This window comes from Heteronotia binoei, chromosome 21 (assembly GCF_032191835.1).
Source record: "Heteronotia binoei isolate CCM8104 ecotype False Entrance Well chromosome 21, APGP_CSIRO_Hbin_v1, whole genome shotgun sequence".
NCBI classification, from domain to species: domain Eukaryota; kingdom Metazoa; phylum Chordata; class Lepidosauria; order Squamata; family Gekkonidae; genus Heteronotia; species Heteronotia binoei.
In genome coordinates this window covers 26,390,116-26,404,675 of record NC_083243.1, presented here as the reverse complement: position 1 = coordinate 26,404,675, position 14,560 = coordinate 26,390,116, and the positions used below count along the sequence as shown (strand labels likewise).

The window sequence follows — 14,560 nt, the reverse complement described above, 5'->3', positions numbered from 1 at the left end:
TAGGTCCTCTTCCCACGAGCCTAGACGGAGCGAGGCCTCGGGCTCTTCTGGGCCGCTGAAGCGGGGTGGCTGGGAGCAGAAGGCCCTCAGCCTGCCCCGCTGCCTGGAGAGGCGAGGGGGGGACGACCACTGTTGGGAAGAAGGAAGGCGGGGGGGGGGGGCGTTCAGTATGAGAGCCGCGGCCCGGTGAAGCGGGGCTGGGGAGAGAGGAAGAGAGGCTCAACTTGAGGGGTGGAGAAGCCTCCTGGCAACAGCAAGGGGAGAGGGCGTGAGGGGAAGCGGAGGGCAGGCTTTAGACACCCCCCCTCCCCTCAGAGAGCCAGTTTGGTGTAGTGGTGAAGTGTGCGGACTCTTATCTGGGAGAACCGGGTTCGATTCCCCACTCCTCCACTTGCAGCTGCTGGAATGGCCTTGGGTCAGCCATAGCTCTCGTAGGAGTTGTCCTTGGAAGGGCAGCTTCTGGGAGAGCTCTCTCAGCCTCGCCCGCCTCACAGGGTGTCCGTTGTGGGGGAGGAAGGTAGAGGAGATTGTAAGCCGCTCTGAGTCTCTGATTCAGAGAGGGCGGGGTATAAATCTGCGGTCTTCTTCAATTCTCCATTTAGCCTTCTCGTTGGGCTCTGCTGCTCTTGCTGCACCCCTCCTCGTCCGCAGCCCCCGTCCCTTCGCCTTACAAGCTGCTAGTTAGCTAAGTCTCATCCCAGCCCCCCATCTTAGCATTCCCACCCCCCTCTCCGCCTCTTCTCTCCCCCTTTTGGCACTTCCATGAGAAATCCCCTTTCTCTTTAATCCCTCCGCCGCCACCTTCTGAGGCTCTTAAGCTTGTCTGTAGGATGATCCCTGAAGATTCCCAGGGGGACACAATGCCCCGTTGCTAGACTGGAATGTAGATGAGATAGTGGTGCCGGAGGAGGAAATCACCCAAATTTCCTTCCCTCACACTCCATGGTTTCTTGATGGTGGCCCTTTGTAACCACTATCATGCAGTAGATTTACCAATTTTTTTGTAAATATATATAGTTTTGGGGGGAGGGAAGAAAGGGTGCTAGGATTTTTTTTTAAAAAAAGAATTACATAACCTGTAGCTGGGTTTTGCCATCACAAAACGGTGCTTCAGCACAAGTGAATGAAAATGTCCACTAGAACTCCGTTGCCCACGGTGAACGAACGTGACACTGAAAATGTAAGTGTATTTGGGGCTGTTCCATTTGTTGGTCTTAGTTTTGCACTAACTGCCTTTTGTCTGCTGAACTTTGTAATATTGTATGTAGTTTATACTAAAGTTGTATTTTTGTTGCCCTCTTATGAGAGATTGATGGGACGTGGCTTTTTTAATTGTAAGTGGAAAATGTTATTTTATTATGAAAACTTGTATCATTATAGAAGAGTGTCAGCAGTTGTGATACCTCCAAACTATGATAATTAAAATCACTTCAGATAGAAACTTGACATTGCATGGGATATCCTCTGCCCCTCCTGTTATGACATGCATTGTTAGGCTGCTGGACATCTGGGAACAGATGTTTCACAGGTTGCTAGGAAAATGTTATCAATAGGGAAGCTGTTATTGAGGCCTCTCTACAGTTAGCTTCTGTTCATTCAGAGTTGAGATCTGTGCTGCTTTTTCTGCTAAGGCCCTTGTGTTTAAGTCACACATCTTCAGAATGCAAATGTAAATTAAACCTCTAGCAGATGTTCATTGGCATAAAATGCGTTCATGACTGAACACAGAGCTGTTTAAAACAGAGCAGGAAGGTCGTTCTGATAAAGAATGGAATTATTTCTTTTAAAGTATCAAACTGAAGCCTTTATGCTTCACTTATCTTGTGATATGAAAAAGACCTTTCTTCTTCAGGCAAAATGACATTACTTGTTAAAAAAAATCTGATGTGTTTATGTGACTGTGTTAAACTGGACATGGAAATTGTGTGTCTGGATGATGGCGAGGAAAGCTGTTGTATTTGCTGAAGTTACAACAGAATTTGCTTGTAACTAATGAAAAGGACAACAGTGTAGAAGACATGTGAGCTTGTATACAGCTGAAGATGCAACTCTTCATGTTGCTGATTTGATAGCCACTTTCACTATAAACTTTGAGATGTTCCGAGAACTGGTGAAATTCTGTGAGTATAACAAAGAAGCTTAGCTGTACATCTTTGTGGTGCATATCCTCACCAAATCTGTGCATTGTTACTGATTGAAGATACTTCCAACATGCCTAGATACAGAAGTGGAAAATATGCTCAATGGAAAAATTGCTTTATTGTCCCGACTCTGGATTTATTGACATAGTAGATAACACCTTCTCTATTTTTTTGTTTGCTTTAGTTCTTAATACAGTCTGCAAATGAAAGCCTATACTCAGCAAAGGTCAATTTAAGTAATTCAATTATTAAATACTTGTGGATTTCAGCCCAATCCTCCATAGTTGCTTTTGACAAACAGTCTTCAAAATTGGAACTTCTTTACTCACTGTGTCAGCCCTGAAGGCAGCTGAATACTCATTAGGTCTGTTGTCAGTAATTTGGCCACCCACTCTTTTGCTGGCTAGTCCACTCTCATGTATAGTATCACCTATATCAGCAAACTCATCAAGTTTAGAGGTCTTCTGGAGACTTTCCAGTGTCCTCCAGTTTTCCAGCTTTCCTGTTCTTAATATCATGAATTAAGATATAAATGCATGGTTGTTCCCCCCCCCTCCAAGTTAAAAGGAAGCAAGCTTAATATTTGTGGTCATTAACATGATGTTGATTAATAGAAACATGCCCGGTTTTGTTTTTAAAATATACATTTCACATAGTACAGTGTTTGATTATTTTGCTTCTGGTTATGTTGCCTCTTTGATCTTGTCAGAGCTTGTGAGCTAAATAAAGCTGGGCTGGTTGGTCATGGAGATTACATATTGGTAGTAGTTCTGATGTGTTAGAAATACCATTTCAATGGAACCCTGCTCTTGATCACAGAAGTACTAAATTGAAGAATCCCTCAGTGCAACAGCAGTGTATGTGTTAATGTCCCAATTTGTGTAGAGACATAACCACAACTTCAGTTGGCTAAAGAAATATCGTTTCCTCTTCCTTATTTCTCAAGTTGCTTACAAATGTAATAATAGTTCTGGTGGCAAAGAATTGGCCTTGTTTTGCCGGCAATTTTTTGAACACAAAGTTCACAATTTGAAAAATACCCCAGTTGCATTTGGGTTTAAATGTCATGGGACTGCCTTCAGTACTTTACACCAGGAAAAAGTACTTATTTCTGACAATGGAAAAGGGATGTAACTGAGCCATTGCCAAATTGTCTAACTTAATGCTGAATAACATCTGTGGGCAAAGATGGAAAACGTTTGCTGCAGTTTCATATTGGTTTCTTGGAAAACTGCTGATTGAGCATTGTTCTTGTCTGGGCCTGAAGTTTAAGCGTGTTTAGGAATTCTTAAATTACAGACAAATCCTACAAATCCACGTAGAAACTCTTTTCTGTTTCCAAAACCATTAGGTGCAATGATACCCCCTAAAGGCAATTTAAAGTTTATAAACAACGAATAATCAAAGGCAGTCTTGAGTACTGAGGAAAAACGTGTCTCCCTCCTTGGTTCTGAACCTCTGATTCCATCCTGACCTCTAACTTTTTACAGCTGCTTCAGTTTGCATGTGTGTGCCTAACCCATTCCTTTCTGCTTGCATTGTAGCTGACCTGCTCTGAAAAGGTGTTTGCTTGTAATGCACGTGAACACCTTTTCCATTTGGACTTGTTCTGTCAGAAGTTGTAGAGTAGGCCTCAACCTTGAAACTTGTCACAGTTTTTGCCTACAAGCAGCAGCTTCCAGCTACATAAGGAAATAGGCATTACATTGATTTCACTAATCCTTGAGAAAATAGATATATGTGTGCAGGGCCTTTTTTGTAGGAAAAAGCCCAGCAGGAACTCATTTTCATATTAAGCCAAACCCCCTGACATCACCATCATTTAGCATAGGGCATTTTTGTAGAAAAAGCCCAGCAGAAACTTATTTACATATTAGGCCACACCCCCTGATGCCAAGCCAGCCGGAGCTGCATTCCTGTGTGTTCCTACTAAAAAAAAGTCCTGTATGTGTGTTACCTGTAAAATATTTCAATGTCTCTAGTGGTTTAACTATTCTGTATGAGTACCCAGCTTGCTGAGAGGGGGAGCATAGATGACTGGGGAAGGCAATGGCAAGGAAAAGGAAAGATCCCCTGTGCAAGCACCAGTCGTTTTAGACTCTGGGGTGATGTTGCTTTCACAACGTTTTCATGGCAGACATTTTACGGGGTGGTTTGCCATTGCCTTCCTCAGTCATCTACACTTCCCCCCAGCAAGCTGGGTACTCATTTTACCGACCTCAGAAGGATGGAAGGCTGAGTCAACCTCGAGCTGGCTACCTGAAAATCCAGCTTCCGCTGGGGAAACAACCTTGTAAAAAGTCTGCTGTGAAAACGTTGTGATGTGACATCACCTCAGAGTCAAAAACGACTGGTGCTTGCACAGGGGACTATTCTTACCTTTTTAGTTTCAAGGAGGACAAAAATAATAATTGTGCTTAACTAATTCAGACGGGAGTTTATAACACTTCTCGCAAATGAAAAACTGAACAGCATTTCTATTCAGCTTTGGTAGTAGAAAATTTCTGACAACTTGTAAATATTATTTACGTCATTAAGGTATTTGTTGTTGGTCTGTTGTCATATTGGCTTTGACTGTTTGTTTGAGATACTGTCAGAGCTTTGGCTGCTGGTTTCTCTAATTTTGCAGAAAAAAATGTGGTGCACAAACAACTATAATTGCTTGCAGTATCACAGAATCATAGAGTTGGAAGGGACCCCGAAGGTCATATAGTCCAACTCTAAAGGTTGGAATAGATTCATTCTAGATCCTTACTATGGACCAGAAAGGAAGGCAAGAGAAATTATCTTAGTTACAGAGAGTAGCTGTGTTGGTCTGCCATTTAACAGTTAGGTTTAAGTCCAACAGCATCGTAGAGACCAGCAAGGATTTAAGTGCATACGCTTTTGAGAGTCAAAGCTCTGTCAGTCTGACAAAAGGAGCTGAAGCTCTGTTGGTCTTTAAGTTTGGTCTTCTATGGCAGACCAACACAGCTGCTCTCTGTAACTATTTAAGATAATATTTTCTGTTTGTTTCTGGACCGTAGTAAGGATCCTGCAAGCAATTATAGTTGTTTGTAAACCATATTTCTTGTGCAAAATGAGAGAAACCAGCAGCCAAAGCTTCCTTTGGCCATTTAGAATTTGGGATAGCACAATTTTTGTACTCTAGTCAAGAGTGATGAGCTTTCAACTTTATTGCATGAGAAAAATAGCACCTTTTGAATGTGTTCACTGGATTTAATGCAGTGCATGTGCTATACAGTCTGCTTGAGTGGCCTGTAGGCTTAGTAGTGAATGCTGCTGTTGTACAGTTTGAGCAGAGAAACTGTATTGCACTGCTGTTGCCAAGAAGCTAATTTATATGAACCATTTTGTGTTTGTGTCAAGTTGACTTTATTCCCCCCCCCCAAGGGATTAGGACACTGCTTTAAGGCCCTAGCCATAATTTACCTGCTACTCCGCCATGCAGGGCAACTGGTTTCTGTGCTGACACTCTTGAAATAACAAGGATTGCTCTTCGCATTCCCTTTTCGCACAAAGTTGCATCATGACACATAAATTGCATGTATTTTGTTATGTGAGAATACCCACATAAGTGTCCCTTTTTCAAGCTGATGTATTCAGCAGAGGTGTTACCTCCAAAACACAGTCATAGAATAGCCCTTCTCACAAGATACAGTAAGGACTGTACATTCGCAGTTCTTAGTCTTGAATGGCCGTAGTTATTTAAGGTTCTTTTGTGTGTGTCATTAGGCATAGTGCTTTAACCTTTTAGAAGTACTGTACTCGAAAAAGCCCTGCTTTAGTAAGCTTCTGGAGATGAAATCCCTAAGTGAACTTTTGGACCAAAAAACCAATGTCTCAAAAATAGCATCCCAGTTGCCTCATGGGATTAAAATCTAAGCAGGGGTTTTCTGTCTCAGACCTTTGAGCACTGGGTATCCTCCTGGCTTCAAACATAATTGCTAACAATGGCTATATGAGAATTGAACTTAGCTGGCAGTTTTATTGATGATTCAGGCTCGATGATGTCTTGTTCTTCATCTGTTATATTTAAACTTCAGTGCTGAGGTCAGTAAAAATGTGTTACGACCAGTGAGCAAAGTCAGTGTGATTTGGAAGATATATTAATGTGGATAGAGTTTTCACCATTTCCTTTGAAACATATCCTGTCTGGAAACACTTGCTTTTTAAGATCCGTTTTGTTGCACGGTTGCATCATTGGACCTTTTTGGATAATTATATGCTCTGGAGATGGTGCCTCCCTTCCCCCCCCAAAAAAATCTGGGGCATAGCCCTTTGACACTTCCCCCACCTCAACATCCAGATACTTAGGGTGGGACTTCAGAACAGCAGGACTCCAGGGGCAGCCCGCAGCCCTCTATGACTAATAGTAGCTAATTCATACTTATTCCAAATGGTACGGCAGTGTTACCGTACATAGCTGTAAACCAAACCATTGAGTGCTGTTTTTAATGCCCTGCATGTTGAAATAATGAATTTCAGCGCCGAAATATAGCAGTCCCTTTAAGGCTGCTTAGCGTCTTTTGGCTGCCAAGGTTTTAACAAGCTGTTCCCATTTCTGGCTCCTTGGCATGATGATGCCCAGCTTTGTCACTCTTCCCTGTCTGCAGGTTGGCTGTGGAAGGGATTCTATATTTGGAATATGTGTGCTTGTCTTTGACCTACACGATTAGACCTGCACGCGGAATAGTCGCAGTGACACACGAAAACGTTATGGGAAGAAGAGAGCCCTAGACACGCAAATGCTTGACTGTTCAGTGGATCACATCCTTGGCCCTTGACAGGGTCAGTCCTGTTCACTTTCAAATAGTTGCTGAGTGTTCTGTTGCCCTAGAATTCTGTCCTTTTATTTGAAGTGCTGTAATCTTTCTCTCCTCCCCCCCCCCTTGCCTTTGAAGGTTTGATTTGTTAGGCAGTGATGGTGAACACAGGAAAAATTAGGGCATGTGGCAAAACGATTGAGCTCTTTGCATTAAAGACTATATTTGCTCTTCCAGTTATCTTTTAAACATTGTTTGGCAAGTATGACCTGGTTAAATTGGCCAGTCATTTTAACCATTTCAGGAGCTATATAATTGGGCAGGAGAAAGAGCGCAGATTGTGTTTGCACAATAAACTCTGTTGGCTGTTGCCATTGTGATTGCAGCATGACTTCTGGTTACAAACACCTGGCTGATTATCTGGCAATATCGTAATCTAGTTCTTAAACAAATTGTTTTCTTTTAACATGGAGGTGAAGTGCTCAAGGTGTACATCTGGCTATAATACGTTCCCTTGACTATATTTATAGTGGCTGTTTTGTTTGCAAAGAGACATTTGTCCCCATCTTAAGGATGCAGCTCTGCTTATGAGAAGCTGTGTGTGTAGTGAGATTTGACGAAGAAGAGGTAATGCAGTGTACGCAGAATAATAGCAAAAGATGTGTACTCCCTAAGTTTGTAAAAATGTTCACAGAGATCGTTATTGTGGTGGAAAAGACACATTGCCCTTGAGATTTAGGGAGTGTGTGTACACATGCGTATGTGTATGCAGACACAAATCCCACAGATTTGTTTCAGAGCTTAAATCAATCTAATCAACACAAAAGATCAGAAAAACAAATAAGACAAAATATGCCCCCAGCGTCCGCAAAAGGTCAGAAGTTTCTTACCATGGCAAAATTCTCAGATATTGCTTCAACAAATGATGTCCAATAAACTGAAAACAAAGTCATACAATTCCAAGGTGAGTACAGAATAGAATGTGAATTAGAATGCTGAGTGTTCAGAGCGTCTGGGTAGGGTGGAGTGGAGAGAGGATATTGAAACTGGCTTCCAGCCAAGATCCAATTATAAGCGTAGCCTGGAGGAAGACTTGGGGTGGGACTCAAAGGAGTGGTCAGTGGGAAAGTGCTCTGTATGATCCATTACCAGGTGCCCAGCCCTGAAGCACAGGTGGTTATTGCAAAGGGCAAGACTCAGTAAAAAAAAAAAGATGATCGGTGTATCTTTCACACCAACTAACGATTAGATTCTGCTGACCCATTAAAACTAGTCAAGCCTTGCATGTTCCCTTAGAAATGTAGGAAGTAGTTATTTATGTATTTATTTGATTTCTCACCCACCCTCCCTGGCACAACAGGCTCAGGGCGGGTTATAATTAGGGTCATAAACTGAAGTATGGTAGTTCTGTGAGTGAGTGTGTGTGAGAATGAGTGTGTGAGAGCACTGGGAGTGCTCATGCTCCAACAGGGCTCTGCATACAAAGCATCTTTTAGGACCAAACATTATGCAGGTATTGTTTTCATCCACTCCAATCACATCCCTAAATGCATGCACTGAAAACCAAATGTCCAATGTTTCATAAGTTTCTAAAGCACTCTTAATTTTTGCTCCTTCCATGTTAAAAGTTCTGTACATAGCAATGCGTTATTTGGGCCTTGCCAAAAATGAGTATCCAGCTTGCTGGGGGTAAAGCGTAGATGACTGGGGAAGGCAATGGCAAACCACCTCGTAAAAAGTGTGCCAAGAAAAAACATCATGATGTAACATCACCCCATGGGTTGGTAACGACTTGGTGCTTGCACCTTTTAAAATAGTGGTGGTGTTCTATAAAATCCTAAATGGTTTGCAGCTGAGATACATAAAGGACTGTCTGCTCCAATATGAACCTACCCAGATGTGGAGATTATGACAGTTCTGTTTTGTGCATACCACCTTGCTAATAAGTAGTAGCACGTAACAGAGCCTTTTCAGCAGCTGAAGAGACTGGAATCACCTTCCTGAGGAGACTGTTTTAGCACACTCAGTACCTTGTAGAAAAGCAGATAAAACATACCTATTTAACCTAGACTGCTTTATGAGTTCCTAGAAGTTTTTATGTAGAGGTAATAGTAAGAAGTATGAGCCCCGTGGCGCAGAGTGGTAAGCTGCGGTACCCGACCTGAGTTTGATCCTGGCGGAAGCTGGGTTCAAATAGCCAACTCAAGGTTGACTCAGCCTTCCATCCTTCTGAGGTCGGTAAAATAAGTGCCCAGCTTGCTGGAGGTAAAGTGTAGATGACTGGGGAAGGCAATGGCAAACCACCCCATAAAAAGTCTGCCAAGAAAATGTCCTGATAGGATGTCACCCCAGAGTCGGAAACGTCTGGTGCTTGCACAGGGGGACTACCTTTACCTTTTTTTTATAGTAAGAAGTAGTCTTATCACAACATGTCAGGAAGTTTTGTTGTTCTACCAACAAATCTTGCTGGATAGATTCCAACTAGTTGTTTTAACTGAAGCCCAAGCAATGAGTACTGTTAATTTGTCTATCTGAAACCAGGATTGACTGAGCTACTCTGATGTCACAGAAGTTTTGAAAGCTAGTATTGTTTCACAATAACAACTGATATGGTTTTATAATCTGCACGAGTTACATTTTGTTTAAAATAAAGTTAAAAGCTTCTGCAGGTCCATTCCCCCCATCACAAAGTGGAAGAAGCATTTTCTGCCAGAAGAAAGTGTTTTCTCTTGTCCATCCCAAATTAGAAAGTATGGTTATTAGAAAGCCTGTTTGGTGTAATGGTTAAGTGTGCGGGCTCTTATCTGGGAGAACCAGGTTTGATTCCCCACTCCTCCACTTGCAGCTGCTGGAATGGCCTTTGGTCAGCTATAACTCCCACAGAGTTGTCCTTGAAAGGCAGCTTCTGTGAGAGCTTTCTCAGCCTCACCTACCTCACAGGGTATTGTGGGGGAGGAAGATAAAGGAGACTGTGAGCCACTCTGAGATTCAGAGTGGAGGGTGGGGTATAAATCCAATATCGTCATCATCTTCAAAGTTCCACTGCCAGCGAAACAGTTTTATTTATTTAAAATGTTTTTATTCCACCTTTTCCCCAAAGGATTGGTGTGAAGGCACATTATAATTGTAGGTAGATGTCCATCATTACACTGTACCTCCCGAAAGAATAATCCACACACAGTATTAATAAAAAAAACTCTCTGTAGCCAAAAAAATCCATGCAGTAAGACATTAGAGACAGATTCCTCTGTGGGATAATGTATAAAAGCAGGGGGCTGCTCCCTTGGTGGTTGAATCTAGAACCGGACAAGCCTCAAGCTGCTGCAGAAAAGTGACAATGCTAATCCTAAAGTAGTGCACCCCAAATTCTAATGGCTGGAGGCCCACGGCAGCCAGCGCAGCCCAAAACAATGCAAAAAAACCTGGACTGGAGGAAGGGGATTCTGGTCTTGATGCATCAACAAAGAACCCCACCCATTTGGGCCAATGACACAAATAGTCTTGATTGGCCCAATTCAGGTATAGTTCAGATAATGATGCTGCATACACTTGCAGTGGACTGCCATGATCAAGCTGGTCAGTTTGGGCTTCCTGAATTCAGAGGACTGGTCTGATATTGACAAACTGTGCATCATTGTGGAACAGTGCTGGATGCGTCTGAACAGGAGGCAGCCAACAACTTGCTCTTCCTGAACACCCCAAAGAAAGCCAGGCAACAGGCAGCTTTGAGAAACTTTACTTCATACTTGAACTTTGCTCTGTGACAGAGACTAGATAGAAGTTCACAGGTTAGAGGACACCTTTGATGGGGCCTGCTGGGCACATCGCAGCATCAGCCCTCCAAGGGCTTGTCTGGTCCTTTGAGAAGTCCAGCACAGCCCATCATCTCTTTTGAAGAGTCAGTCTGAGGCATAACCCAGGGCTTGATGAAATTCCATGGTGCCTGGAAATCCCATTGTGGCATCTGTCATTTTCATCAGTCATCTCTTGTAGCCAGTTTGGTGTAGTGGTTAAGTGCGTGGTCTCTTTATCTGGGAGAACCGGGTTTGATTCCCCACTCCTCCTGCTGGAATGGCCTTGGGTTAGCCATAGCTGTTATAGGAGTTGTCCTTGAAAGGGCAGCTTCTGTGAAAGCTCTCTCAGCCCCACCCATCTCACAGGGTGTCTGTTGTGGGGGAAGAAGATAAAGAAGATTGTAAGCTGCTCTGAATTTTTGATTCACAGGGTATAAATCTGCAATTCTTCTTCTAGTGCCTCTTGGTGATTCTCAGTAGAGGCACAAAGCTAATACAGGGGACAGAGGATTACCCCATATTTATTTTCAATTTTTGTTCTGGCTTTATTATTATATTTTTTAAAAGACTAGCAACTGTAAAGAGTTAAGATTTGGTTTTGTGGTACCAGTAAATTCGAAAGTATGGTCATTAAAACAGAAATCCTTGAAGACTGTAAAAGAATTCTGGCTTCTACATTTTTTGGAGTTACTCCTAAGGCTGAAGGGAATTTGTCAAGGCCCAAAGTCCTTCTGCTCCCTCTCCTGCTCTTCAAGAGAAGCTCTTGTTCGAAGTGCATATAGCTGCCTTTTCGATCAGCTCATACACACACACTGATGGTGAACTGCTGTGAAGAGTGGGTAGAACCGTAGAGGAAAGTGTGTTTTGTCTTCTTCATTTGCCTTCCTTCAGAGAGATCAATATCACTGGGGTCGCCCATGGCTTATCACAGTGCTTGTTGGCTTTCTACTGCAGCCTGAGAGAGAATTCCTCTGTGGTGCTCATTTTTAAGAATAATTCATTGTATTTCTCGGTCCCCAGGGATTTTTCATTAGAAATATTTTGTCAATAGCCAGTGTGAACCCCCAGGCTCTCTAATTTTGTAGATCTGATGTTGAAAAGAGAGAATCCCCCTTCCTGTGAATGTGTCTGTATACCAGCATTGTTTCCATCCATGCCTTTGGGGACAGAATTTGGCTGCAATTAGGCATCACAACTAGCTGCAATTAAGCTCCACAGTTGGGCACAAACAGTTTATTGCTGTGCTCACACACCGCCCCTCACTCCTCCCACCTCCCTTCTTGTGCAGGGCTGGATGCAAAACTGGATCGATGAGGTCTTAATTCACCACAGTATCTGAATTGCAGGTTCTTTGGTAAATTGGAACTTGTTTACTCCATTGAAGCTGAAGATTAGATGTGCCCTTCTGGATTAGACTAGTGGTTCATCTAGTTCAGCATCGTGTTTCACACATTGGCCAGTTGAACAGAGCATAGAGGTCAGGACTCCTTTTTCCTCTGCCTTCTAGCCCTGATACTCAGAACAGCTAGTAGTCATGGACCTGTCTTCTGCAAATCTGTCTCATTCCCTTATAAAGTCATCTGTGTTTAGTGGCCATCACTGCATCCACTAGCAGTGAGTTCAACAGTTTGATTACTCAATGAATGAAGTGTTTTCTCTTGTCCATCCTGATTTATTGCCCTTCAAGTTCATTAGGTTCTCCTGAATTACAGTATTATGGAAGAGGGAGAAAAAGGTATTACAATACATTTTCTCCATTCTATGCACAGCGTAACTATAAACATCTGTTGTGTGCCCACCTTAGTATTAATTTTTCTAAATGTTGTAGAAAAGCTGCTCTAAACCATTGGTTAACCTTGGTTGTCTTCAGTACTTTTCCAGTTCTACATCCCCCCCACCCACCCCCGCAAGATGCAGCAAATGGGACTACACACAATTTTCCGAGTCAATCCACACCATAGGTTCATACAGTGACATTACAGAATTGGTCATTGTTTTTTCTATTAGAGAAGCAAAAGGCTTGCAAGAAAACTGGGAAACTGGGAGGGGCTTTACTTACTCTAAACATATACCATGAAAAATTGTACATAAAGTGAACTATAGAGACATATGCAGCATGCAGGGATTTTTTTCTTGTAGCAGGAACTCCTTTGCCACACACCTTTGATGTATCCAGCCTTCCTGGAGCTTACAGTAGGTCCTGTACTAAGAGCCCTGTAAGCTCTTGGAGGATTGGCTGCATCAGGGGTGTATGGCCTAATATGCAAAGGAGTTCCTGCTATGAAAAAAGCCCTGGCAGCATGTATTAACCAATATATAGTGACTAATGTTGGTAACAGTATACTGTACGGTGTTTGATAATAAATTGAGAATTCAGTGTTTTCAGTTTTAACTTGATATCCAGATAAACTGATAGTCCTTCCTGTTGTGATTATGAGATTCTTTCTGTTCAAATATGCACACGCTTGTTTTGTTATAAAAATTATTTTCTACTTTCAACTGATTTTTGCAGTCTGAGAGATAAGAAAAAAAAATGCATGTTCTAATGTAGCATAGGGTACTGCACTTTGCAGTGCTTTCTCAAGTATTGGGTATATTTGCAATTTTGCTTGTAGAAAAGGATGGCATTTATACTTTAAAGCTTCATAAATATTCCAGTTAGTACAGTTGCATATACTAATTACGTTATAACTGATGCATTTTATGGTAGTAAATCAGCAAAATAAGGTTAGGTGTGGCAGGAGAGTAAATGTTGCATATATTGCAGTTTTTCAGAACACTTCCATCTTTCCAGACCCCCTCCTTCCAGCCTCTCAATGGCCATGTTTTTCCATGGTTTCAAAATTTTGCATCTATATTCAGTTCTGTCCTTATTCATCCCCAACACAAAGTTTGCCTTTTTGCCAGGACTGTACATTGACTTAACATTTTTGTTGGGCTACCTGCTACAAGCCCCTTGGATCTCTCGCACTCACAGATGTTGCCATTTTAGACCCCATCAGGATATATTTAATGGTACTGTTTTTTGCTCCATTGGGCATCACTTTATACTTAGATAAATTGAACTTCATTTGCTACATCATTGACTTTTGATCCAGTTTGTAGATATCCTCTTTGGAACTCTTCAAAATCCGTTGCTGCCATCCCGAATAACTTGTTATTTATCAGGAAACTTGGGCCTGAATCCTATGAACCAGCTCCCTGTGTGCTAGGTAGCCTCTGCTGTGGAATCCCCTTAACACTTCCATTTGTGCAAAATCAGTGGATTTCAGAGAGCACTTACTAAGTGGAAGGAGATTTTTGGTGGCAGCCGCAAGCATAGACAGCTTCAAGAGGGGACTGGATAAACATGGAGCAGGGGTCCATCAGTGGCTATTAGCCACCACGTATTGTTGGAACTCTGTCTGGGGCACTGATGCTCTGTATTCCTAGTGTTTGGGGGGGGATAGTGGGAGGGGTTCTAGTGTTCTAGCCCCACTGATGGACCTCCTGACGGTTTTTTTGGCCACTGTGTGACACACAGTGTTGGACTTGATGGGCTGTTGGCCTGATCCAACATGGCTTCTCTTATGTACTTATGTTCTTATGAAGTGTTAGTGCAAGAGGAAGCACACACCATGGCAGAGGCCATATTGTGCACACCAGACTCATTCGTAGGATCCTGCTTAGCCCATTTTCAGATCCTTATGAACAAATAAAATAGCACAGTGCTCTTCCTTTTCCTTTGGGGAGTGTGTGTGTGCACCTGCATTTTGAAGTCAAATCAATCTCTGGTGACTGAGCCCTGATGGGGGCCTGGAGGATATTCTGAGAGGTGACTGAATAAAACCTGCCCCTGTCCTTGGTTATTTCAAGGAGG

At 42.5% G+C, this 14,560-nt stretch overlaps 1 protein-coding gene across 9 annotated transcripts in view; it reads left to right on the top strand.

The window, feature by feature from the left end:
• The first annotated feature begins 520 nt into the window (after positions 1 to 520).
• Positions 521 to 14,560, top strand: part of MARK3 (microtubule affinity regulating kinase 3) — a 131,370-nt gene continuing 117,330 nt past the window's right edge. For 7 of the 9 annotated variants that reach the window (XM_060261306.1, XM_060261302.1, XM_060261305.1 and 4 more), the window contains exon 1: positions 729 to 1,180. In XM_060261306.1, the coding sequence (XP_060117289.1) occupies positions 1,124 to 1,180 (57 nt within the window). In that variant the 5' untranslated portion in view covers positions 729 to 1,123. Of the gene's footprint in view, positions 1,181 to 14,560 lie in introns of all 9 variants that reach the window. The other 2 variants (XM_060261298.1, XM_060261296.1) reach the window with 1 other exon arrangement.